The 23,612-nt window shown below is 44.7% G+C and overlaps 5 protein-coding genes across 9 annotated transcripts; 3 read left to right on the forward strand and 2 right to left on the reverse strand.

Moving 5' to 3' along the window:
- Nucleotides 1-265: 265 nt before the first annotated feature.
- LOC147196611 (SH2 domain-containing adapter protein F-like) lies at nt 266-4,492 on the reverse strand. Its single transcript, XM_086126576.1, has 8 exons — nt 4,324-4,492; nt 3,279-3,525; nt 2,992-3,093; nt 2,747-2,909; nt 2,359-2,616; nt 1,913-2,081; nt 1,133-1,252; nt 266-1,031 (listed from the first exon to the last, which is right to left on the reverse strand). The coding sequence occupies exons 2-8, from the start codon at nt 3,519-3,521 to the stop codon at nt 845-847; spliced, it is 1,242 nt and encodes a 413-aa protein (XP_085982702.1). The 5' UTR covers nt 3,522-3,525; nt 4,324-4,492; the 3' UTR covers nt 266-844.
- yju2 (YJU2 splicing factor homolog) lies at nt 3,386-9,556 on the reverse strand. 3 transcript variants are annotated; one of them, XM_086126578.1, is made up of 9 exons: nt 7,897-9,378; nt 7,615-7,715; nt 7,207-7,351; nt 7,005-7,139; nt 6,552-6,733; nt 6,275-6,434; nt 5,601-5,760; nt 5,243-5,372; nt 3,386-3,525 (listed from the first exon to the last, which is right to left on the reverse strand). In XM_086126578.1, exons 1-8 carry the CDS (start codon nt 7,918-7,920, stop codon nt 5,245-5,247), a joined length of 1,035 nt encoding a protein of 344 aa, XP_085982704.1. In that variant the 5' UTR covers nt 7,921-9,378; the 3' UTR covers nt 3,386-3,525; nt 5,243-5,244. The 3 variants fall into 3 exon arrangements, with proteins under 3 accessions (XP_085982704.1, XP_085982705.1, XP_085982703.1); XM_086126579.1 differs by lacking the exons at nt 3,386-3,525; nt 7,897-9,378 and adding an exon at nt 9,423-9,556 and having other exon boundaries at nt 5,160-5,372; XM_086126577.1 differs by lacking the exon at nt 3,386-3,525 and having other exon boundaries at nt 5,160-5,372.
- LOC147196613 (cocaine- and amphetamine-regulated transcript protein-like) lies at nt 9,440-10,734 on the forward strand. Its single transcript, XM_086126582.1, has 3 exons — nt 9,440-9,583; nt 9,676-9,756; nt 10,463-10,734. The coding sequence occupies exons 1-3, from the start codon at nt 9,443-9,445 to the stop codon at nt 10,568-10,570; spliced, it is 330 nt and encodes a 109-aa protein (XP_085982708.1). The 5' UTR covers nt 9,440-9,442; the 3' UTR covers nt 10,571-10,734.
- An 867-nt stretch (nt 10,735-11,601) lies between these two features.
- LOC147196614 (microtubule-associated protein 1S-like) lies at nt 11,602-18,775 on the forward strand. Of its 3 annotated transcripts, XM_086126574.1 has the most exons (6): nt 11,602-11,729; nt 14,841-15,398; nt 15,590-17,088; nt 17,344-17,679; nt 18,150-18,491; nt 18,620-18,775. In XM_086126574.1, the coding sequence occupies exons 2-6, from the start codon at nt 14,978-14,980 to the stop codon at nt 18,773-18,775; spliced, it is 2,754 nt and encodes a 917-aa protein (XP_085982700.1). In that variant the 5' UTR covers nt 11,602-11,729; nt 14,841-14,977. The 3 variants fall into 3 exon arrangements, with proteins under 3 accessions (XP_085982700.1, XP_085982699.1, XP_085982701.1); XM_086126573.1 differs by having other exon boundaries at nt 15,590-17,679; XM_086126575.1 differs by lacking the exons at nt 18,150-18,491; nt 18,620-18,775 and adding an exon at nt 17,893-18,011 and having other exon boundaries at nt 15,590-17,679.
- Nucleotides 18,776-20,500: 1,725 nt separating this feature from the next.
- On the forward strand, nt 20,501-23,172 carry gadd45bb (growth arrest and DNA-damage-inducible, beta b). Its single transcript, XM_086126580.1, has 4 exons — nt 20,501-20,604; nt 21,608-21,709; nt 22,161-22,386; nt 22,671-23,172. Exons 1-4 carry the CDS (start codon nt 20,561-20,563, stop codon nt 22,773-22,775), a joined length of 477 nt encoding a protein of 158 aa, XP_085982706.1. The 5' UTR covers nt 20,501-20,560; the 3' UTR covers nt 22,776-23,172.
- Nucleotides 23,173-23,612: the final 440 nt, after the last annotated feature.

Raw genomic sequence — 23,612 nt, forward strand, 5'->3', positions numbered from 1 at the left:
AATGCCAAGCCTGGCTTTGGTTAGAATTGACAACTAAATTGGACGGATTTTAAGAGCACTCTTGCTGGGGGTTAGGCTGTCTCGCCTTTCTTAAACCAAGCTAGGTGGAAAAAAGGAAAACAAAATTGTATCAAAACATCCCTAATGTTAAGGATTATATGTTACTTTATGCTGATCTGACTTTTTTTACACCCCCCCCCCAAAAAAAGTTATATATATATAAAGCAAGAATATTGATGTTGCACCAAAAATAAAAAATAAAAACTAAGTTAAAAACAGAACTTTATTTTCAAATCTTGGAAAACAGATCAAAGCTACATTTGGATGACGAACGCACACTTTTGATGTGCCTCGAGTATCTCTAAAGCTGTTCTGGATTTGAGGAGACATTGCAAGCTGCTCGAGTCATCCACTAAATGGGTCACTAACACCTAAAATTACAGGCGACAGGAAACTTGAATCTACAATTGACTGATGTAACGCTGACATTGGGCGAAATCCTCCTAACTCCAAAATCCTCACTTTTCAGGAGAATCCTTATAACAAATGTGTGTTCAATCCTTAACATTGCATCATCAATGCTTGAGATTGGTTAAAAATAACACCCACACACATGAACTGACCGATGGGTAGAGATTTGTGGAACAATGTGACATTAACCAAATTGTGATGTAGGAGGTTCTGCCCCGACACCAGCGATATGCATAAACAGTTCAAGAAAATCCTTTAAAATGTTCCAGTTCAGCGCTGAGCTGTTGGCCTTGGAGTCCATGTTCTTGAGGCACCAGTCTAGATTTGAGCTGCCATGAAATTTGGCACACGCAGTGTTTCGGGCTGCGCCCCGTCAGAGCGTCTGCACGATGACGGGATACAGAAGGGACATGTGCTCTGCCCCTCGGATTGGCAGTTTGTGTGTGCTATAGTAGTGGATGACCTCCGGGATAGTGGCAAAGGGTGGGCTGTTCTCACCCAGCACAAAGCAGCCATTGGCGGAACGCGTGAACTTCATGTGCATGAAGCCCTTGCAACTCCTGGAAGACAGAACGACAAGAGTCAAACTGGACCCAGTGAAGAGTGGAACATCTCTTTTTCGAAAGAGGCTCCGTGTCTGTGTGTGGATATGCGTAGATACCTGAGTGAGAGAGAAAAGTCGTTGCAGCAGGTCTGGCTGTTCCTCACGAGGTAGGAGCTCTCCTTGCACAGGGTCAGCAGAGTTTCTGCCTCGGAGCGGTTTAGGGCTCCATGGTACCACCTGCACATGGATTTTTTTTTTTTAGGGGGTGGGGGCGATAAAACGTGCACTGTGTTCTGATATATATTTTTTGATGATAAGATGCACAGCAGGTCACATTGGCCCATTGACATTGCTGGCAAGATACAAAGACAACAGTTGGGTTAATTAACGCCCCCCCCCCAAAAAAAATCAAGTAAAACAAAAATAAACCCAGCAGCAAATTTATCATTAAAAAATATATATACTTTTTCCCCCCTTGCAATTATCAGGAATACAACAGAAGAGTTAATAATTTAAAAAAAAAAGAAACCGCTCAATTAAAAAACTATTTAAAAAAGATGTTACAAAAATATATTTAAAAAAATAACTCCAGCTGATTAATTAAAAGAATTACCCCCCCCCCCAAAAAAACTTTTTTTTTTTACAGCCAATACAATAATTATCCTAACTTGTCAGGTCAATTTGACCTGCAATATAACATGAGGGTTAATCACTATAAAGGACGGAGATTTAAAAAATAATTTCAAACTAAAAAAAAAAACAACAAAAAAAAGCCGGCAGAAAACGGATACAAAAAAATGCAAGTTGAAAAATCTATGGGTCAATTTGACCCACAGTCCAACAGGAGAGTTAAATGATAGACATTTGTGATTGGAAGGTGTTGACGTGATGCCTCACACTTGTTTTTCTAGCGGCAGGAAGGGGTCTACTCTCTCTCCGAAGAGGGGAAGCGCGTCACAAACCAGACGCAGGGTGTTGGAGTCCGCCGCCGCCGCCGATGCATTCGCGAGCCTGCTGTGCTCTGTTTGGACGCGCTCCCGCTCCCGCTCAGCGCCCTTGAACTGAACTATGGACAACAAGCAAGAAGTGGCAGCTTAGTCGTCACATTTAAACCAGGCCCCAATTTCGGCTCCATCAAGTGACCCAAGGCCCATTCAAATATTTACAATATGTCGGTTTAATTGACATTACTCTGATGTAACTAGTAGTCCAAAAATAAATACATGTGCATTACAAAAAAGGTTTGTTGTTTTTTTGAGAATGCTGGGACTGGCAAATGGCATTTCCACCAATTAATCGAACGTTTTGGACTGCGCCCCGCAGTTAAGAGATTTGAGACGCACCGGCGAGCGCTTTGGAGATGTCGTCCTTCTTCCACTCCCACGGCTGGTCGTACTCGTCAGCTGGCCTTTCGTCGTTCTGGGGCAGCCGGCTCTCCCGATCATCCACAGGCGTAAGTGCGCCGTCGAGCCTGTGGTGGCGTTGATGCTGCTGCGTCGGTGCCGTCGGAGCCACGCGGCCCTGCTGGCGGCTCCTTTCCTCATACGGGCTGTCGTATAGCTGGCTGCCACCGGCGCTCGTGCACTTGTTGCGCTGCATTTCTGGAGGGACAAAAACACGGGCTTCTTTTGGCTGCTTCCCTATACCCGGATCCTCAATGGAAACACTTCACCATATTGCAACATGTATCGATGTATGTCTGTAAACGTACAGTCATTTCGAGAACAACACCTGAAATAATCTGCTGAGCCTCAAAAGGCTCCATGTAGCTACAGCTGTCTGACGGTGTCGATTTGTGCTCCAAGCCGGTCTGCGTCTTTGCGTCTGGGCGGGCGTCGAAGGGGTCCGAGTAGTCCGTGTCGGCGTCCGGTGCTACCGGGGCGGAGGGCAGCACCTGGGCCAAAAATCGAAGGACAAAGGACAAATTGAGCTTTATTTGAGTGCGGGTGCAAGAGCGGACGAGGCGGTGGTCTTACGGGCTCCTCTTGAACAGTGACAGGACTCAGGGGAATCTTACAATGGTCAAACTCCTGAGACTCCACTTTAATTAGTCTGTGTTTGGGAGACAACAATTTCACCTGCAAACAACACACTTAATCAATCACATGTATTTATATTTCGTTTTGGTTTTTTTAACCACTGAATTATGGGGAGAAAATTTGTTGATTTGACGAAGCGCATTGTGGGGTGGATGTCGATAATTTGAAGATTTTCCTGAATCACTGGATTAAAAAAAAAAAAAAGAGAAAATTGTGTGCCGTACCTCTGCGCCAGTAGACAGGCTGGGGCAAAAGGCAGGGAATGGAGGCTGGCTTACATCCACGCCTCCGTAGCCGCCGCCATTTCGGTGCTCCTTGTCCAAGCACTGGTACGGATCCTCAAAGTCCAGCTCCTTTTGAGCTCGGTAGGCCCGCAGGATCTCACTCTCGCTGTAGTCTGGTCTCGGGGGTTGCGGGGGGTCACGCCGGTTACCAAAGTTTAGGTAGTCCTTCAGCCACTTTGCCATGGATCTGGGAATAAGAATGTACTGTTTATTATTGTGCTTTGCGTGCATTTTAATTCCTTACTGTGGGAAATATTTGTATTGATTTTCAGTGATCAATAAAAGTGTAGGAGCGTCAGAGGCCACATCGGTGGACTGTTTTGGCTGTGAATCCATATTAAAGTATGATCACCTCATTTTACATAATCACAAAAATGGATTAATCACTAGTTTTGAAATGAGAGGCTCGTGAGAACTGTTTGTGCAAATATGATTACATTTATTTGCTCACAATATCTCAAACGTTTTTTTAAAGGGAAGACAAATGGCACTTACGGTATTTTAGAAAGAATAAAATCAGGTCGATTGATGTGATTTGCTTTGGTGGGACACATAAAATGATGTGGCGGACCGGATCTGGGCCCCGGGTTATAAATTGGACACCTGTGCTTCAGGGCATTTTTCTACATCTTTTCATTACGATTCATATTGAAGTCTATCGGCGTCCTAATAGTCACTCAATGGACGTTTTGTTGTTGTTTTTGTTTGGTAGAAAACACACTTGAATGCTTTTGGGGATGCATTTTACGATTTGGAAGAGAATCCGAAAATGAGTTAGCCTGCTAACTTACGGTAGCGAGTATTCTTCTTAAATGTATCGACGCGCGGATTCGGGGGCGATCAGACAAAGACGACCCGAAAATACGGACTGAAAGTATCGTTGAAGAGCGTGACGTATTAACGCCGAATTTGAAGGCGAGCGAGGCATTTAACAAGTTAGCTACGCTCCAGCTAAACTAAGAGTTGACTTGTTTGAAAAGCTCACCCTCCTTCTTCCCGTTGACGGCTGCTCTGCGTTTATTTTACACGGCCCAGCTCTTCCATCCGCGGTTTCTTTTGGGACGCTTTTAAGTCAGAAACGGCAAGGTTCGTAGGGTCTGCAGCACTTGTCTATGATGTGCTTACGGTTAGCCAGCAAGCTAACGTTAGCCTGGCCACAGCGGTCCCTTGTGGAGACCGACAACACGCCCCCGCGGTCGCCGGCTGAATAGGTGAGGCGTGACGTCACACACTGTGGATTTGCCCTCTACATTTTTTGCCGAACGTTTTCGTAAGAATTGTGAATCAAGAATTATGAACATATGTTAATGTGTATCAAGAGGTACCGCTGCATCAAAAAATGTTGTTGCTCATGAATTAGTTGCAGAAAATGATGATGGGTTTATAAATGCATTCCTCCACAGCTGTGGCTCAACATTTAAAAAACCTTTATCAGATTTGATGGTTAAGTCACAGACATTTCCAAAAAACACCATGTTTCTTTTTCAGAACGAGGGCAATGAAAATGAAACCCGTCTCGCCATTGGCCCAGCACTGTGTGGGAGGTGGGATGAGGGCTTGCTCATTGAAAGAAACAGATTTCATCATGGCAAGAAATATTTTTTTTATAATTCTTGATCCTTAAAAGTATTTTGACAAAAGCATCCCGCCAACATGTTTTCAATGCAAAATGTGTCTTTTCAAGGTTTACGTGTCACAATTTAAAGCCTAAAATTGACTTCCACTTAATTGTAAGGAAGGCAAATATCTTGTACGCACCGATAAATATTTAAAACTAAATATTGAGTGTTGTTTGGTCACAAAGAATTCAAAAAACTTCAATTACATTCAAAGAGAATTTATTTAAACACTAAAACTTATTTCATGGATGGCATTATATCACGGCTGCACAGATGCATATTCACCCTCATTCGCTGTCACCGCTCTCACTGTCTGAATAAGCACCCAGCAGATTGAGCGACGACGATCCTTTCGAGGCGGCCGCACAAGGAGTTGAAAGGTTAACCGTGCCGCGAACCGGGGGCAACTTTTTGTCTGTAAAGAGAAATGTTTTATTTTTATTTTTGGTTCATTAGAAAAATAGTTTGGTGACCCAAATCCCACGGCTGACGAATGGCATAAATGACCACCCCATACCCAAAACAGTTCCAAAAATCCCTTCTAAGTCGGGACTTGAGTTCTAGTCTCTATTCTTAAAAAAAGCTGTTTTGTGACAAAATTTGCATTTTCATGGCAGAATAAAGCGGCTTTGTGATCACTTACTGATAAAGCCTGGACCGTTAACTGTTTGTGAGCTCGCAGCAGTGGTCTTGACTGCCGTTTTCTTGCGTACGACGAGTGATCCTAGAGCGCCACCTGCACCCAGCGTGCCCACACTCTTTTCCCAGCTCTCCATCTTGGCCTTTTTCGCCGTGACGGTCCCCTGTGACACAACAAGAACCATTTCTCTGACAGTGGTCAAAAAATGGCAACTTCTACAAGAAGTGTGAAGGTTGCCAAAGGCCAAATTCTCAAGTCTGCAAGTCATTTATGTCTGGCTGTTATGAGCAAGAAATATTTAGGCCACGTTGAAAATGTTAATAAATGAATTCTAACGTATGAAAAATGTACACGAGAAGCAAAAAACAAAAGGGACAGCATATCTTCTTTCTGTGATCTCTCCTTTTTCCCCTTCCACAAATAGTGATGATTTTATTTTTTTTGTAACATCCTATGAGTTTTTTTCTCAAAATGTTTTTTTTAACTCTTATTTTTATCAACTTTCAAAAAACGTTTTCCACAGAGAATGGGGTGAAAAAAATGCCAGAAACACAAAAAAATAAGGATACCCAAAATATTTCAACATTTATTTTCTTTTTGAATGAAAATAGGCAAACCGCGAGCGTGCGTGGGGGAAAACTAACTGCTCCTCATAGCACTTGTGTGGTCATACATACGTGTGTTTCTGCGGGTTTGTCGGCCGTGAGGATGTCCGTTGGATTGTCTGCGTTGGAGGACTTTACCGACGAAACGTCTCGGCTGTTGCTGCCGCCGTCCTCTTCGTTGTCAGAGTCAGAGTCTCGCAGTCTTTTCACCAGCGCTCGCTCCAACATGTCTCTGTGCAACACATTCGCGTCACAATGAGCAATGACGGAGCATCTCAAGTTGAGTACAAGTTGCGTGAGCCCCATTTTGGGGCGTGTAAAGATCTACTGTAATGTAATGTCCAATTACTTGGTCTCCCGCTCGTCTTCTTCTTTCTCACGCTCCCTTTCTCTCTTCTCCAGTTCTCGGTACTGGCCGAGCATCCCCTCAAAGTCCACCTGGGCCTGTCTCTGGTTCAGATCCTTTAGTTCCTGGAGGTTCTCCAGCACCTCCATTTCCATCTTGGAATCCCGGGTGCGGTTCTCCAGCACCTGTTAGACGGGGCCACCAAGCACTGCTATGTTTGAGCTTTGGGCTGGCTAATGTCGGCGGGCACTGCCACATGCTCACTAGTAGTGGATCACTTTTGTGTGTTAAAATGAAGGAGTAAACAAGGAGTTTATTGCACCTCTTTGTGCATATTTTAGACTAAGAGCAGTTTTTAATTGTTAACAGTGTATTCATATTAAGACTGCTTGGCTCCTCACACATGCATCCTCTGTTAAGCTTTACGTTAATTATTGTGGTTTTACATGCGCTGACCTTCATGGGGTTGTTGAGCTCCTCGTCCTCTCGCTCCTGCTGGATTCGCTTCTCCTCCTCCTCGATGAGTTTCTCCGCCTGGAAATTTCGGGTGGCGCCGTGCTCCATGGCGTAGTCCGTGTTCTCCGGATCTGTCTGGAATCACGCGCAGACCATTTTCAACGTCGCACGTCTCGTTTGCCACATTCCTGCTTGAACTCACCTTGAAGGTAATCTCCGCCAGGCACCGAGTACACTTGATGTAAAAGCGGAAGATGGGGAGTCCCATGTACAGTTGGTTCTGGACTGTCTCTTTACGTGCATTGAACTTCTTTCCCTTGTAGATGTACTCGCCGCAGGTTTTACACCTGTTCGCAATCAATGAATTATTATCATATGGCAACAAGCATTTCATGACAGGAGCATAAGCGGATACATGTGCGCTAACATCGTCTCACTTTTGACACATTACAAAAATCCCCAGTGAAATTTTTTTTGTTGTTTTTTAATGTGATAATTGTAAAGGTGAAGTGTTTTGGAATCAAATTTTGGGAACTATTATGGATTCAAATCTTAAAATAGGCACTTCCATCCATTATTTGCCACTATTTGTTGATTGTGGTACACTTACCTCATGTTGAAAGGTGCCATCAATCTGACCACATACTGTCGATCTTTGGGAAGTTTAAGTTTCGGGATTTTGGCCGGATCAAAGTCCGGAGGGTAATATTTCTGTAAATAAAGACATAACACGCGTCAATACAACCTGCAAACACATTTGATTGAAGTAAATTGACCATTTAATGACGGGCCGATTCTCTCTCGCTCGGCTAGCTTGTTAATCGTCACTGCTCATCACATCCGCACACTGCAGCGATGAGTTATTCATTCTTCGTTCGGAATTTATACTTACATTCAATACTTTTCTTTCTGACATGCTTACGGTCGCTCCACAGCCAAATTGAACAAGAACGGCTACCACTGTACTGATGTAAATCCGCTACGTTTAAAATAAACTTCCGGATCTTCTTCTTCTTCCTCACGCGTCAGGGCGGGTGGACGCATCTGTGTCGTTTTTCTGCCGCTTACAGGCCATTCTTCTCATTGCATTTTTACTTTTCTTTTTATTTTAAATTCGGTTCCCTTTTTTACTTTAACAGACACACCTAGGGACAATTTTGAGTCGTCAGTTAACCCAACACGCATGATTCTGGATTTATGGGAGAAAGCACATGGAGCGCGACAGGAGTGTATGAGCATTCGCCTGTGATCGATAGTGAAAAAGCCCTTGAGACAGACGCTGTGTACAGTATTTAAAAGTAATTTTGAAAATCTTCCATTCCCCCTCACCTCTCCTCAAATGAAATACACCGACAACACTAAAAATAGATTTTAAAATATTGGAAACAAATATTGAGAAAAAAAAAACATGGTGAACCCTGAATCTCGTGAATAGGGAGTGATGACCAACACAGCCTGAACTGGGAATCGTTTAAAAATGTTTGTAAATTGTCACTGATAAATTTACACAATTTTCTTGATGTATTTTTACCAAACCAGTTGAAATTCTTTGCACATCAAAACAGTATGACAAACGGATGCGTCTTGTAAATGGGAATTGTAAATGGGGTCCCTGAGGTCAGTGTATGTGTGTGTGTGTGTGTGTGTGTGTGTGTGTGTACACTACTACCTTTAGGTTATTCCAACAAGAGGAAATGGGATGGTGATTACAGATTTGTGTCAACATGTGTTAACCTGGCCTGCTTCCTCCTTCTATTGGTTCTATTGGACAGTGGTGATATGCACAGATTGAATGCAATCCTCAAAAATTAGTGACCTGGGAAATATTACAAGGTGGACAAAAATAATGTACATTGATGGCAATAAAATTTAGTTATAGTGAACCCCCTTCCCCCTATAATGCGATTGCGGTTTAATATGTGATTATATTTTACGGTCCTCTTCACATGCATTTTTTAACACATGCATTGGTTATTGGTCCATCTTCTGATCAGATCAGCAATCGGTTATCGTTAAAAAAAAATCCTGATCATGTAAAGCTTACAGTAATAAAAACTGTTGATTACATAAAAAAAAGAAAATGAATTGTGCATTTGTCATATTGTATTTTTTTAAAATAAAACCTTTGCTCCGTGTCCCGTGGATTCACCTGCAAAATAAAAATTGCACTGCAAAATTCCAAAGTTCCTCCTCAAATGAAGCCATCCATTCACAAAACTGTTCTCGACAGTAAAACAATTATTTCAAGCTTTGAAAAGTGGAAAGGCTACATCTAATGGGCACCCGTGACCATCCATAATTCCTTTGGCAAACCCTCGGTGATGAGGTTCACGAGGGTCATTTCCTCCATCAATATTTCAGACGCTCGCCGATGTCACAGCCCCCTATAAAGAGCGGGAGTACACCTCCAAAGCCAACCTTCACTTGACATCAGCACCATGTTGAGCACCCGGGCCTTCCTCCACCTCTTCCTCCTCCTCGCCACCGCAGCCTTCCTGTTCACGTCGGCTACCGAGGACGCTTCGGTGGAGACGCGCTCGCTGGATTTCACGCTGAAAAATCAACAGGAGAAAGATTTGGTGAGAGCGCCATGTGTGGGGCGTTTGTGTGAAATAAGAGCTGGTTACACACAGTACAGTACTGCATATGTGATTTGATGGCTTTTACACAGATTGATGCTTTACAAGAGGTCCTGGAGAAGCTGAGGAACAAAGAGATGCCCTCTGAGAAAAAGCTGGGCTGGCTGCCCTCGGTAAGTCCTTACCCGGTACTCCTGTCGCAGTTTTATTTGACTCAATTTAGTCCTTTGAGCATTTTTATTTTACTTCAAACTCATTCACTCTCATTGACGGCCATGGACATCAATGATCACTTTTACTGGGCTATATATGATAGTCAAGTCAATTTTATTTATATAGCCGTGAATCACAAAAGGGTTTAACTCAGTTTAACAAACTCATCGTTGGCAAATATTAATCACAACCTCTGATCTGAAGCCCTAAATCCCAGCAAGGAAAAACTTAAAACCCAATTTGGTGAGGAAAAAAAAGAAGAAAACCTTGATAAGGGACCACAGACGGGAGATGAAAGTTTTTGTCCAGATGTGCTGTTTCACCATTTGTGCTAAATTATGCATTGCTTAAAGGGCGCAACAAGGCAACACCAATGCTATTCGTTATCCTGTTTATGGTGTTTTGCATGACTGGTTAGCATTGAGCTAAATTGATTTTCTGGCACTACTGTATTTAGCATTTATTTACTTTTCATGTTATATTTAATTTTATTTTGATGGTTTCTATTTCGCTTCTTTATGGATTTTTGTTGTTGCTATTTTTCTTGACTTAAAAAAAAAATCAGCGGTCTGTTCAATGCAAGTAGTCTGTTCGTCGAGTTGTATATTTTATGAAGGCGATTGTCAATTCAATTCACACAAAATGAACTTTTTTTCTTTCTTTCAGTGTGACGCAGGGGAGCCATGCGCCGTGCGTAAAGGCTCCCGAATTGGCACGCTGTGCAGCTGTCCGCGAGGGACTTCCTGTAACTTCTATGTCCTCAAGTGCTTGTGAAAGATAACAAATGACGCCGGGGTGCATTGCATTGGTCTGCATACTGTCCTGTTTCATGTGTTGTGACAATTCCAAGCGTCATATGAAAATGGCTCAATAGTTGTTTTGCTCAGGGGCAACTTACTTGTTATTTTGGTGAGAATATCAAATATAAGATAAGTACATGTTGTGCCTTAAGTCATTGTTGTAAAAGAGAGGGGGGGAAAATGGAATGTTTGTCCTTGGCGTTGATATGCGAGTGACTTTGGTTCATAATATTTGTGATTACAAAAACATTTGTAGTATTTTATCTGCACGCAAACCATACCTCTGTACAAGAGCAAATATTAATCAGAGATGGCGTGCCCCTTCAAATATTTTTGAAGCAGAGACATTGTTTGCTTGCGCAAAAAAGGATTTTACCATGCGTTGTCTTTTATGGCTATGACATGCCCGAAAAAAAAATCCACCTGTTGCTGAACCTAACCCTTAATTCATAAATATTACAAAACATATTACTAAATCGCATATTATATTATTGTTATCGTATTATGCATTAGAGGGGAAAAAAAAGAGGGCCGATTCGGAATCAGTATGTCAACGGCATCTGTGACTAAAAAAGAAAAGCATTTTCATTATATTGCTATATAGAAAACACATAAATGCACCACAACAATGACCAAGCCAATAAAAATGTAGCATATATAGATTAAAAAAATACATGTTAAACTTTTTAGATTGATTGATCCATGGTATGTTGCTTTAGCTAAATATATATAAAATTAAGAAAGCAACAATTACTACGACAATATAAAAATATGATGTATCATTATGTCTACGTTCTGATTCACTGAGATTTTAACTTATTTCAATTTTCTTCTACTAAATTATTACGCAGCCATGTCTTCTGTTTATCGAATTCTTACATATTTTCCCCCATTATTTTCTACATACAGTGTAGGTAATAATAAAATGAGATCGTGACTATACTATTTATTATTTTCTACGCGCGTTTATGGGGTGGGGGGCGATTACGTCACTCGCGTCATCCAACATGGCGTCCAACAGCCGGTTGCAGGAGGGGGAAGGCTGAGGAAGAAAAGGAGGAGGAGGAAGAGTAAGCGGGACGCCGCACCGATCCTCGCTGCTCGCCCTTGTCGGACGAAACCCATCCGCACAGGTACGTTTTTAATTCATACTTCTATATTTTTCACAATCATGGTGGGAGACGCAAAGAAACAGGCTTGATGGCGACACCGGAGGATGGACTGGACGTCAATAAGTCATGTGGCCAGCATCCGACCCTACAGTCGTATTTTCGTCGGAATTACATAAAAATCATACATTACGATATCAAAGCAAAAGCCTCAATCGGTAATTGTGTGCGTTTATTCTGATAATCTGTTCAATCTGTACCCGATGCTGGCGACTATCGAAATATGACCATCACATTTCATAATACTATGTTGACACAATGTCTAATTACAAAGTGCAATGGTACCTTGAGCGAGGCGTTTGATTGGTTTCTCCTCTAATCATATTTCACAAATTGAATGGAAATGTCACAAGAAGAGAAATATACAGTTGGGACTCAAGGAAATTCAAATGAAAAATCATGAAACCGTTTTTCTCCACGCTTTCTCCCTCATCTATGCTGATCATTCTGAGGTGTGTGTCTTTGCCACCTGTTGACAGTACAAGACTGTCAAGAGAGTCGTACGGATACACTGCACTGGAGCTAAAATAATATTCCTTTCTCAGCTTCTCAGTGCGGGAATAATACGAGCCATTCTTCATAGAGGATAAAGAACATACCGCTGTGAATTATCGGCACAGATAGAGTATTTGGCATTTTGACGCATGTCGGCATTTTTTTAATCTGACGGCCGATTCAAAATTGTGTACAGTTGAGGGAACTATTTATTTAAATTTTCAGTTAATTTTACATGTGATGCTATTGATCCTGGGAATTCTGTATCTTTATTTATTTTTTTAAATTAAAATAGAAAAGTGAGAGTTAAGATTTTAGTTATTTAGAAATGTTAGAAAACTACCGTAAAAAAAATTATAAGGAGCCATTTACCTGTTTAAGTTTTCATTTAATTTTTTTAAGACATCCTGAAGACACTGAGAGCTGACTGGGCTCACATCATAAATACATAAATATTTCTATTTTATTTTATTTTTATTGTATATCATTAATTGAAATGTATATTTTAGTCTTATTTTATCCATGAATCTATACACCACATGGCCAGATATTTTTGGAATTCTTTTCTAAATATTTTTTCCGATGTATATTATTTTCATATGTATTATCCATGTATATATATTGTTTTTACATTATTTCATATATTCAGCTCTTTATGGTATGACATTTTAAATTTAATGCATCGTTTTCATCCATCTTGCGGAGCGGCCATTTTGGCCTCATACCGCCCTCTGCTGTCAACTGAAATTGACGTCGAACTGACGTCAGGCTCGCATTGCAAACTTTGCAGGTCACCCGTTTTGGGGATTTGGTCTTGTGATGTCTATTTTGATGTTTGACATAAACCAGAGCATCATTACATTGAAACGTTCACATTGCTTTGAGTGGCGCAAGTGTACCTAATGAAGTGACTGGTGAGCGGTAGCGAGGTTCTCTGCTGTCAAAAGCATTTTTCCAGCAACGCATCAACTTTTAATGAGGTCGACGTTTCAGCTTAAGTGCACACAACAAAGTGTTGCTGGCGATCACAGGTATTTTGCTCCTGGGATGTCGACTCGAAGCCTGTCGGCCTGCGGCAATTCCCTTCTCATCACACGGCTTGGCAATAGTGCCCTGCCCTGCGCCAATCCCGAAAATTATTCGTGCCTTCTCAAAAAGGGATTGTAATTGCGTATAAATGCCACAAGAAAGTAGCCAAGCCCGTGAAAAGTAACGAACTATCAACACCTATTAGCATGCACACAATTATGAGCGCATGTCACATAAACATTTGTAAAGTGGTTCCATGAGTTACAAGTTAGATTTGATTTTCAACTTTTTTCTTCCTTTTTGCAACTTTATTTCTGTTAGGTCGTGACGCGTTAACTTGTAAACAGCCTATAAAAATTGCCTTTTTTTCTCCTGACTTTTCGATCTGAGAAAAATGACACTTGCATTTTGGTGAAATGACAATTTTATCATTGGACTGATGACTTCATTTTTGCATAACTGTGATTTTGTTGTTTTTAATATTCAATTTTTTTCTAATTTTGCGGCTGTGTTTTCATGATATTACTTTTTAAATTTGGAAAATTACATCTTTTTTTCATGGAAAGTTGCGACTATTGTCAAATTCTGACTTCATTCTTGTAATAGTACGGTACATTTTTTTTCTTTTCTTTGGAGCAGCATATGAAGGCTGAAATCCAAGTGGACAAAAAAAAAAAAAAATCCAGTCCAACTTTCACATCCAATTTCATGGAGCTAATTTAGAATTTTGGTTGTAAATGCAGATCCGAGCTTCTGGTAGGGTTGAGGCCAGCAGGGAAGGTCTTAACCGCCCCGATGGCCCACCACAGGCTGTTGCCATAGTAACCCGCCCTCTTGGGAAGGAAGGAAGTCGAGTGAAGGGCAGCAACAAAGTGAAGTGAAAACAATAGAGACTCACACCCATACATACGCTTTTGGTGGAATTTTAGATCAAGGACAAAAGTATCAGGGCAACATACAGGAAGTGAAAATGGGGCAAAAAAAAAAAAAGGCATCCGGTGGATTCCCATTTTCTGCAGCTGGTGGAGTTTTCTCAAATGAGGGCGCTAACCTACTACGACAGGAGAGTCCGTGATACTGCCCCATACCGAAAATTAAGTCAGCTGGAGTTGGACTCGGGTGCAAAAAAAAAAAAAAAGAATACCTCTTTTGTTAAAAAATGGATTTGATGCATTGCTTTAGTGTTAAAGGAACTGGTCAGCTGCGAAGGTACATTAGCATGCAGATTGATTCGTGCCTATTACACTGTTGAGTCACTTAATTGTTTTTTTTGTTTTTCTTTACATCGCTCACGGCTCCCAATAAACAACTGAGATTTTCTGGTTGGACATTTGTGCACACCTTGTGAACTTTAACCCGAACTGCGGACATGGATATGTGAAATGGAAGTCTGCAAACACCTGTCACCATTTAAAGTACCTCAGATTCACGTCCCGGATAAGGTTTTGTTGTTCTAGTAGGCTTTTTGGATACTAGCCTCCAAAAACCTGCCGCTTAAACGAGGGTGCGGCGACACTTAAGATGACTTACGCAGTCTCTCTTATCCTTCAGTTTTTAGATGAAGACCACGCCCGCTCTTCCTCACCTTCCTCTTCGCGTCCCCCGTCCACATTCAGCCTAAGGGTGAGCTGCCCCGGCAACAACAGCGTCGCACGCGGACTACCTCCCCCGAAACAGAAAGAGGTGGAATGGCGACCCTGAGCCCGGCGTCCCCCTTTGAACTCCTACCTCCGCCTGCCACGGTGGGCTTCCTCAAGTTGTCCCGTCCGTGCTGCTACGCATTCCCCGCAGGTCGCGGCGACTGCGCCTTCTTCGCCGTCAACGGCTTCACGGTGCTGCTGGACGGCGGCTCGGATCCGCGGGCTTGCTTCTGGAAGCTGGTGCGCCACCTGGACCGCGTGGACGCCTTGCTGCTGACCCACGCCGGCGCCGACAACCTGGGCGGCGTCAACGCTTTCCTGGAAAGGAAGGCGGCCGAGACGCAGTTAGACGCGATGAGTGACGAGGGGTCCGCGAGGCTCATCTCACCGGAGCTTGGGGTGGTCTTCTTCAACGCTCCCGGAAGCTTACGGGCGGAACGGCGGTCTTCCGAGTTGAAGGTTTCCAATTGTGAGCGCACACTCAGAATGACGGCGAACGGAACCCACGCGTGAAAAATTGCTGGGTTGTTTTTTCTGAACCGCTCAGTGGGTAGCCGGGGATTTTGAGCAGGGTGGGTTACTTTGACCCACACGCTACGGCAAGTAGAAGACATTTAAGTCGTGAAGTCTAACGGAATTCTTTCAATCATGTCTCATCAGGCGCAGACAACGTCGTGAAGAATCTAAACCAGGCAGCCGTCGTCACCCTACGCCTGTTGAACGAGTTAGACATCCAACCCCAGCCCATGTTTCGACCGGCGGTGGTCCCTCCGGAGCCCATCACCTTGTTCCAAAAATTGGGCGTGGGACAGCTGGACTTGTACATCCTCACTCCAGCCAAAAACAGCCAAGAGTACCAGACGCTCGTGCGGGACTGGCCCGACGGGGCGTCGCCCCGAGGGATCCCCCTCGCCGCCTTCGCCCCGGTGTCCGCCCTCCTCGTGTGGCACCCGGCTTGCCCTCGCGAGAAGGTGGTCCGGGTGCTGTTTCCGGGTATTACTCCGCAGTCCAAACTGCTGCGGGGCCTGGAGACGCTCAAGAGCTTGGCCTTCCTAAGGAAACCCACCGTGACTACCGGCGACCTGGAAAGGATGGGCTATAGTGGGAAAACTAAACGGACAGAGAGCCAGGACGGCGTCCGTTCCAAAGGGAAGGAGGTGGCCAACAAACCAGGAAGAGAGGCTAAGAACACGGGGAAACTATTGGTCGCGGAAAAGAACGGATCCAAGAAAGCCGGCGGGAAGGAGGCTAAAAAGAATGCAAAGCAGGGCGGCGAGGGAGAACACGTTGTCCTGAGGAACGGCGCGGGGAGGAAGGAGACCCTCACGTCCAGACCAAAGAATGACAACAAAACAAAGCTCAAAAAAGACGCCAAAAACGACTCCAAAACCGAGTCCAAAAAGATGAAGAAGACACCCGGAAAGGACGGCAAGAACGCACGCGTCCAGACCGAACTTAGCCACGCCAGACCAGACAACGACACCACATTAGAAGAGTTGAAACAAAAAAAAGAGCCCCGCGGTGCCTCCAGAACATCAACCCCTGAGGATATGACTCCTGATTTCCTCCGACTTCGAGAGGAAACGGAAAAAGAAGAGGCGGATACGGCGGATGAGAGGAAAAAGACGGACGGCGGCCCAGGGGAGGGGGCCGCAGAAAGTCTCGGAGAAGGTGCGAATGTGCAGGGCGCGAAGACCGCAGACCGGCTCGGAGTCGCTAAGAAACCAACAAAAGCGGTCGGATTCCCAACCCCGTTGAAGCAGGCGCCAAAGAACCAGCCCAGCATCGACTTTGACTTGACCCCGACCGAGTACACCCTCCTGGACGGCGCTTTGAGAAGCAGCCCGCCCTCGCCATCCTCCTCGGATAACCAGGCCACCTCCGAGGAGAGGACCGTCAGGCAGAGTTCTTCGGATTCCCGGCCCAACAGCGCCGGCCACACTCCTTATTGTCTGTCTCCGGATGACAAGTGGTGCAACAGAGACGCCCTCGGCAGGCTGCGGGCGCAGCGAGCGGCAGAAGTCGCGCAACCCGACCCCAGAGAGAAACAGCTGACTTTCCTCTCTCTGGGGCCCTTGAAGGACGGGGCCTCCGAGCCATCCGCCTCCGTGGCCAACAACACCACCACCACCACCTCCACCCACTCCATGCCAGCAGAGGTGAGCTCGCCTCAGTCCACCGAAGTGGACGAGTCGCTGTCCATGTCTTTGGAGCACGGCCCCGCCCCGGGAAGTCAGCGGGAGGCGGATGACGCCGGCCATCATCCCAACGGTGGTCATTTTGCCGCCGTGTCCAAGAGGCCTCTCAGGTCTTTGGCGTCGGAAGCGGGGCGGCCTCCGGTTCCGGGCACCTTGCATTTTGAGACACCGGCTCACGACGTGGACCTGTGTCTGGTTTCCCCTTGCGAGTTTCAGCATTTCAAAGCGCCAGACTGTGGCTCAGGCGACAACATCCACAAGGTCGCCGCCAAGGACGCGACGCCGGGCGAATCAAACGCCCCCGTCTGCGCGGAGGAGTGTCCGTCCACCACGGCCGACGGAGTCCTGGACTCGGACGAGGAGGAGTCGTGCGGCATTCCGACAACCCCGGGCGCCTGTCAGGCCTTACCCCGGGACCCGCTTCCCGCCCGGCTCAGGGATAGCCCGCCTCTGCCTCCGCATCCCGACACCACCATGCCCGTCCCGCAGTCTGACGTCGGCGCTCACGGCAAGAAAGTAAAAACGAGTGCCGTGCGAGGGAAAACGCCTGGGGTGAGTGAACATCGATTCTTAACAGTAAACGGCTCCGCAGGATTGTTCTTAAAATATTTTCTACATGGGTTGAAACATCGATTTTTTTCATTTATTTTTGTTTTAAATATTAAAACAAATCGCTATTTTTTTTTAATGGTACAAAATAGTATACAGAACCACATATTTGTTATCTTCAAATTCTTCTTCTAAATGTTTTTTAAACCCTTTCAGGGACGGCGGTAACCGCAGTGGACAGCTTCTCATGTTATCAGGTTACAGGGTGCATGAAAGGGTTAAGATATTTTTTTTAAATGTTCTTCACGTGTAAACTTACACATCTTTTCAAAAAATCGACTTACCAACTACTATATATTTTTAATAATCGGGTTATTTATTTATTTTTCGTATTATTTTCTGATAATTATTGAACAGCAAACAACAGGTCAGTCCGGACACCCGAGTAACTACTAATTTGAATTTGTTCTGAGGTGACGGATTCCTCCCCGAAGGCGAGCCCGGGGACAATCCAGGTAGTAAGCGTCATCACAAAGGCTAAAAAGGACGCGACGTCGTCACGTGCGTCCAACACTCGCACGTCAAAATCGGCGCCGTCAGAGTGCCCCTCCTCCACCGAGGACGCGAGCGTCTTCGTGGACCTGGCCTACGTCCCCTCCGGGGCGGCGTCGCCCACCGTGGGCGTGGACTTCTTCAAAAGTGTCCGCTCATCCTGCTACGTCGTCAGCGGCGACTGCCCCGAGAGGGAGAAGCTCATGCGGCAAACGCTGGACGCGCTGCTCCACGCCAAGACGGGCTGGGAGCACGCCACGCAGGTCAGAACGCCGACATGTTGCACGTCATGCCAAGTAGTGTCGGAAAGTTCCATGGACTGCCACTTCCAAAACAAATGAGTCCAGATTTTCAAGATGAGCATGTCCTTTCTGCTCTTGCGCTTGCACAGGTGACACTGATCCCCACCTTTGAGTCGCCGGCCATGCAGGACTGGTACCAGCAGACGGTGGAGCGTCAGAGGGAGCTGGGCGTGCTGGTCCTGGGCTCCAACAGCACCGTGGCCATGCAGGACGACACCTTCCCGGCCTGCAAGATTGAGTTCTGAACAACCACTGCTCCGTATTTGGCCCCGGCCTTCCTGTGTAGAGTTTGCACGCCCTCCCCCACCCTCCCTCCCCGTGCCTGCCTGGGTTTTCTCCGGGTACTCCGGTTTCCTCCCACGTTCCAAAAACATGCATGGCAGGCTGACTGAACACTCCAAATTCTCCCTCGGTGTGATTGTGAGCGCGAATGGTCGTTCGTCACTGTGTGTGCTGCGATTGGCTGGCAACCGGTTCAGGGTGTCCCCCGCCTACTGCCCGAAGACAGCTGGGATGGGCTCCGGCATGCCCGCGACCTTCGTGAGGATAAGTGGATTAGAAAATGGATGGACAGAGAGCGTTTCATCCGCATCATCAGGGATTAGAGAAACGAAGCCAACCCATTCCAGGCTGCTATTGTGATTGTAATCCGTTGATACTGTCGCTGCTTAAATTGGATTGTAACGCAAGAGAACATTTGCTTGTTGTTGTTGCCCGTGTCATGATTGTCACATAGATTAGAAATCTATTTTGTCAGGCCCGGCCGATTTAATCATCTGATATAATTATTAGCTCTTTAAAAAAATAAAAATAAAAAAATCGGACGATTTTTTTGTTGATTTATGAATATTTTTAGTTTGTAACACTATACAAATGGAACAATGACTTTCAACCCTCTCACCCTCAAAACATTTTTTTGTTGTTGCTGATTTCTCTTTCTATTGTTAACTGTAAAGGACAAAGTACTACGAACCAGTCCAGTGTTCTGCCTGTAATTCCAATCTTTATTGTATTTTTTTTTTACTTTGGGGGATAAAAAAAAGACGCTATTTTCTTCATTATATTTTGATTAATCTGCTGATTAATCAGTTATCAGAATTTGATTCTGGAAAATAGCGCAATCTGCCTAAGAAAATAAAATAAAATAAAAATCCGTATCAGTCAGGCCGTAATATTTTGCGCATCACAAAGAGTGACGGTGACTTTATGTGAATAAAATAAAGAATATTTGCCCTGAAAAGAAAGTGTAACGGTGTCATTCGGGGCATGAACGACAACGCGAGTTTGGAAGCATTTCCCTGACAGGAAACAAGATCGGGCCGACATGTAAAAATACTTCCTAAGTGACATCTGTCCTCACAACTACAATAATGCTCACATTTTATTCACTATCATTGGATTCTCATTTGGATTTTTACTTAATATTTAGAAGGATGTTTCTTTTTTGGGTAATATCTTTTTTTCTGCATTTCCTTATTTCTAAGAGTTTTGGTTTATTTTTAGTTCCAAAGATAATGGCTTTCATTTGAACAATTCCGTTACAGTATACATATTTTTTTTCTACAGCAGAAATGTATTTTTTGTCATTACACTTTTGTTTTTAAACAACCTACTCTTCATGTAAAATATTTTATTTCGTTTTCTCCTTTTGAACGTCAGTTTGCCGTGCATGCCACGAGAGGTCACAGACGTGCGTTTAACCAACACAATCAAACGCTGACGTTATTTAAAAAAGAAAAAGCACTCAGAGTCATCAAGTTGTTGCACAAACGTCGTCACATTCAAAAAGCGGAAAACACTTATTGTGACGTCAGCTGACCTCACCGTGACAACGCAAGAAGAAGAAGAAGAAAAAAAAATCAAGGCAACGACGCAAGCTAAAGAAACGGCTCAGCCAATCAAAACGCAGCACAGGTTTCGGTAACAACCACCACCCCCCCCTCCCGAAAAAAAAAAAAAAGTCTTGTGACATTTGCGGCCACCGAACAAGCAGCAAGTGCGCACTCACGCGTTTGTTTTCCCCTGCAAGCATGAGTCCGGAGGGGAGCTTGACTTCCAGCGTCACCGAGAACAGGTGAGCCACCAAGCCCACTTGCACTCGCTCTCGTCGACTTCAGGTCTGGTGGAGAAGTCGGTGGAAGAGCGGAGCGTGTGGAGGGGGTGGGACTTTTTTTTTCTTCCAGTTTTAGTTTTCGATCTGTTGACTACTATTAACTTTCTGAACCTTTTTAAACTATTATTTCATTTTTAGTAGTTTCAAATATTTTTATGACTAAACCCGATTGCCTGCGAGAAGTCACATGACTCGACGCAAGGGTGGCCAACCGACGGCCCACGGGGCCATTGGCGTCCATTGTGCTGCGCTACACAATTAGCAAACTTTAGTTTATCGCCTCCTTCCTTGGGTGCGTTTTCCTCACAATCCAAGTAGCAAACGGGCATTTGTGGTCCCCCACTAAGGAAGCGTTTTCAGCAAACTAGTGTTTTCGCATGATGCATTTTCCCGCGCAGTACAGCGCTAGCCTATGTTGTGGTTTACGGTCACCCTAAATTAGACGCATTTTGTTGCATCATGCAGATGGTTTGTGTATGTTTATGGTCCCCTTCTTAAAATGATTGCACTCAGGTAAGTTGCATTTTGCTTCCCAGTGCAAAGAGCTAGCCAGCACGTGTTTACGGTCACCCACATGAGACATTTTTTTGCTGCACGATCCAAATGTATTGCACGTGTTTATGGTCCCCTGCCTAAGATTTACGCCAAGAGGTAACGTGTTTATGGCGCACCTCATTTCGCTGCAAACAAGACGTTTATTGCTCACCCACGTAAGACGCATTTTGCATATGGCTCGCATGTGTTTATGGTCCACTTCCTAAAATGCATTTTGTAGCATAATGCAACAGGCTAACACGTTGATGCATTTTGCGTCTCATTGGAAAGCGCTAACAATGCCGCACAATCTAATGAGCCAACTGTGGATGCATTTTTTTTTTTTTTTGCATCCCAAAGTGCAAAATAGTGTTGTTGCTTGCAACTTCGGGAGGCAAAATGTGACCCGGTGTTTATGGTCCCCTTTCAGGATGCAGTCGGTAGGCGTGGCGCTGGAGGAGCTGCTGGTGACGGCTCGGAAACAAGAGTGCCTGACCGTCGGCATCTACGAGTCCGCTCAGTTTCTCAACACGTGAGTTGAGCTCGTCCGCTTACATAACTCCAGAAAATGTACCGCATACGCACACACACACACATATATATATATGTATATACATACATGTTTGTGTATGTGAACAGTTTTCAACCTGATGCAACATTTTAGGAACACTGTCGAAAAACCAACCTTTGCGAATCTCCCGTGTCTCACAGATCAGTGAGATACGGGCTTTAATTTCTATAGACGTTACTTAGTTTTGGTTTTTTTTTTCAAGAAATTTTTAATTTATTTTACTCCGCACCCCCCACTCAATCTTAGTTTCATTAGTTTTTGTTAACTGTAATAACCTTGCCGTATACTTGTGGTTATTCCTTGTTGTTCCTGTTAATGACGACGGCACGTTTCCAACTTTGAAAATTCTCGCAATTTTACAACCAGAGGCCCAACAACGATGAAGCTCGCCTTCATCTTTTCCCTCTTCCAGGGACCCGGACAGCGTGGTCCTGTGCGTGCTGGCCGCCGATGGCGACGAGGCGGACGTGGCTCTGCAAATCCACTTCACGCTACTGCAGTCGTTCTGCTGCGACAGCGGCATCACCATCCTGCGCGTGTCTGGCGTACCGCGACTACGCCGGCTGCTCGCCAGCGTAGACGACGACGACGACGACAACCGGCGCCAGGACGGAGACATACACTGCATGCTGGTCACGGTATGACCACCGACATAATCTTTTTTTTTTTTTTCCCCATCCAAGTATTTGGTCACAAATGGCAACTGCTTGATTTTCCACAAAAAACGCTTTCTCGATAGAAAATGTTGTTCCGGATGGCTTTATTTTTCCAGACACGTGTTATTATAAGGTGCTGCGTTATGACATCAAGCTTCTATTCTTTACCATACAAATTCTGTTTTGTCACAAATTGATATTTTTAGCCAGCAGAGAACTCCCACCATTTCGTGTTCGGTATATTATATTGCCTTTCTGTCCAGCAGAACCCCCAGGCTGACCACTACCGTCTCCAGGAAGTTGGCATCTACTGCCAGGAGAGCCTCCGCGTGGACCAATGGGTCCCCGAGCTGGTCTTGCAAGATCGCTGAAGGGAAGAAAAAAAAAGAAAAGAAAAAAAACACGGCGGACGTGTGCTGCTTCGCTCCCAGATGAACTTTGAGCCCGCACACACAAACAGGCGTGAGGCTGGAACTCGGGACACATGACAAAGCTGGACTGGAGGAAATTCCACACCAGGGCACGCTTTGCCGAGGAGCCGGCGCGGGCCCTGCCCGGTGCGCGTTTCTGAGAAGCGAGACAGGAATGTGGCAAAGGCGCAGCAATCCCGTGCGCTTTGACGCACACAAGAACTGAAAGTGCAATTTAGTAGTCTGCTGTTTGCTTCGGTGCCTTCAACATCCCAGGAGTGTTAAAAGAGAAATGTACTGGAACGATGTTGCTGCCTGTTGTTATTTGACTCAAATAAAATGATTTATTTTCATATGAGCTCGACGCTCTCGCCGTTTCAGATTGAGCAGGAAGTTGTACAACACGTGTCAATCCCTTCCCGCAATGACTTGTCAGTTTAATTGACCATAACAAAAAGATTTTCTCTCGGCACAGGAATGAAAAATGATTCCGTATTTTTCCATGAAAGCTAAATTTTGCTACAACATGGATAGGGCGTTCCAAAGATATGCTATATTTTCAACAAAGGGGAACCGGTTCCGAGAAATAAACCGCCCAGCGTGGCGGTGAGGCTCTGACATATATATTACAGATAGAAAATATGAATGTGTTTTTCAAACGGTGGCCCGGTACCAACGTATCGCTGATTGGGGACCAATGTTTGACTGCGCCATATTAAAAAAAAAATTGTAAGATTTGACAACAACCTTCCATAGTTTTCCTTCCTATCGTTTCTCACAAATGGCTTTATTTAGTTG

Source organism: Hippocampus guttulatus, chromosome 13, assembly GCF_054856545.1.
Source record: "Hippocampus guttulatus isolate MCC_2025c chromosome 13, RoL_Hgut_1.0, whole genome shotgun sequence".
NCBI lineage: Eukaryota > Metazoa > Chordata > Actinopteri > Syngnathiformes > Syngnathidae > Hippocampus > Hippocampus guttulatus.